Source organism: Sardina pilchardus, chromosome 21, assembly GCF_963854185.1.
Source record: "Sardina pilchardus chromosome 21, fSarPil1.1, whole genome shotgun sequence".
NCBI lineage: Eukaryota > Metazoa > Chordata > Actinopteri > Clupeiformes > Clupeidae > Sardina > Sardina pilchardus.
In genome coordinates this window covers 5,520,682-5,523,181 of record NC_085014.1, presented here as the reverse complement: position 1 = coordinate 5,523,181, position 2,500 = coordinate 5,520,682, and the positions used below count along the sequence as shown (strand labels likewise).

The following is a 2,500-nucleotide window of genomic DNA, read 5'->3' as shown; positions in this document are numbered from 1 at the left end:
ACACACACACACACACACACACACACACACACACACACACACACACCAACGAGAACAGTACTCTTATCAGAGAACTCCCTCTGTATGTTCTAAGTAACTGCCTCCCAAAGGTAGAAAACTCAGAAAGCATTAAGTCCAATAATGTATTGGTTATACCTGTGCACTTAGCACAGGTGATCTCATCAATTAGCTGCTCTACCTGGCTGAAGAGCTGTGCTCTTAGAATCAGCTGGTTTCAGAGAATGGTTGGCACAGATATGTGGATTTAATTACTCTCTGAAGCAGGACTTTTCCATCTTTGCTGTCCCCTCACAGACTCGCAATGCTCACCTTGTCCAGGTAACCACTCTCTAATGCCCAGGTAACCACTCCCCAGTGTCCAGGTAACCACTCTATAATGCCCAGGTAACCACTCTCTAGTGCCCAGGTAACCACTCTCTAATGCCCAGGTAACCACTCACCTGTGTCCAGGTAACCACTCACCTGTGTCCAGGTAACCACTCACCTGTGTCCAGGTAACCACTCTCTAATGTCCAGGTAACCACTCTCTAGTGCCTGGTTAAGGTAACTCAGTGCTCACCTGTGTTCTTGCTCAGGTGATCTCCTGGGTAACACCATACAGTTCCCCTGTTGCCCAGGTAACCAGGTTAAGGCAACTGTCCCCTCACAGAATGCCCAAATGCTCACCTGTGTCCTTGCTCAGGTGATCTCCCAGCAGGCTCCACCCCTCGGGCAGGTGCAGGTGCGTGAGCGCGAGCGCCAGGCTGTGGTCGAGGCGTTCGCACTCCTGCAGCGGGATCTGGCACTCGTCCAGCATGAGCACCCCGTCCAGGCCGTCGGCGCGCCCCACCGTGCTCACCAGGAACTGGGCCATGTCGAACGCCAGGTCCTGCACGTACTGCAGCCGCGCCTGCCCCAGCTGCTCCACAGCGCCGCCGCCAGGCCACGCGCAGCATAGCGCCACCAGCACGGACTCACAGCAGTCATGGGCTGGAAGACCAGAGAGGAGGAGGAAGAGTGTAAGTCTCACACATTTATGTCATTTTTATTTTGTTTCTGTTTTTATTGCTGTGTTTATTTTATTTCTGTGAGCACCGTAGGTCAATTGAATTGCGTTTAAGTGTGCTATATAAATAAATGTGACTTGACTTTGGCTAAAAAGCATCAGCCAAATTAAATGAAATGTGATGTAATGTAACATAATGTAACTTTTTTATTTGTTTTATTTCTGTGAGCTGAGCACCTTAGGCCAATTGCATTGTGCTTAAGTGTGCTATATAAATAAATGTGACTTGACTTGACTAAAAGGTGAAAGAGGAGAGACAGGAGGAAGATGAAGATGAAGATTCTCTCCTTTAGCAGACATCTTTTCTTTAACTCAAAGCATCTCATAGCAAACTGCAGCATGACTGTTTCCAATGACAACGGTTTCTTTGCACACAACTGTCTGGAGGTCAAAGGGCATAGAATTGTGCAGAGAACCCATTCATTAAAGCTGCAGGTGGCAAGTCTGGTAGATTGGGGGAACTTAGCCGACATTTTCATTGTATACAACTCTTACATCTAAAGCTCAAAGCAGCAGCTAATAGTTGGGAAATGACGGTGCTGAACCTGTGCTAACTACATTAGTTATTTAACGGTTGAGGTCAGAGGTCAGGGTGGAGGGGCTGGGCTGGGCTTGGTCTTGGCTGATGCCCAGTGAACAGTGATGAGAAGAGCTATGAAACAGAGGACTACATCCACAATGGCACCGGTTTATTGAACACGACTGTCTGCAAGGCAACGGGCACAGAAGCATAATGCTGCCATGCTGTTAAGGTGAAATGCCGGCATCTCGCATCTTCAAAACACACACTGCCTCTCTCTCATACACACACATATGTGCACAAACTCTGTCTTTCTCTCTCTCTCTCTCTCTCTCTGTCCCTCTCTATCTTTCAGTGATGAGCAGAGCTATGCAGCAGAGGACTACATCAACAACGGCACTGGTTTATTGAACACGACTGTCTGCAGGTCAAAGGACACACAAGCATGCAGTGGGAGCACTCATTACAGACCTCGTCGACAAACACTGATCCACACACACACACACACACACACACACACACACACACACACACACACACACACACCACACACACACACACACACACACACACACATACACACACACACACACACACACACACACACACACACACACACACACACACACACACACACACACACACACCACTGCTCTCAATATTGCTTTGCAGGGATTGGGGGAGTGAAACAGATAGTGTGAATAAGAAATGCTGCCATGCTGTTAAGGTGAAATGCCGGCATCTCACATCTTCAAAACACACACTGCCTCTCTCTCATACACACACATTTGTGCACAAACTCTCTCTCTCTCTCTCTCTCTCTCTCTCTCTCTCTGTCCCTCTCTATCTCTCCTCTCTCTCTCTCTCTCTCTCTCTCTCTCTCTCTCTCTCTCTCTCTCTCTCTCTCTCTCTCT

At 48.3% G+C, this 2,500-nt stretch overlaps 1 protein-coding gene across 1 annotated transcript in view; it reads right to left on the bottom strand.

Annotated features, from left to right (window-relative positions):
• Positions 1-2,500, bottom strand: part of LOC134069472 (A-kinase anchor protein 13) — a 140,270-nt gene that overhangs the window by 96,303 nt on the left and 41,467 nt on the right. The window contains 1 exon segment of the mRNA XM_062525436.1: positions 688-990. Within this exon segment, the coding sequence (XP_062381420.1) occupies positions 688-990 (303 nt within the window).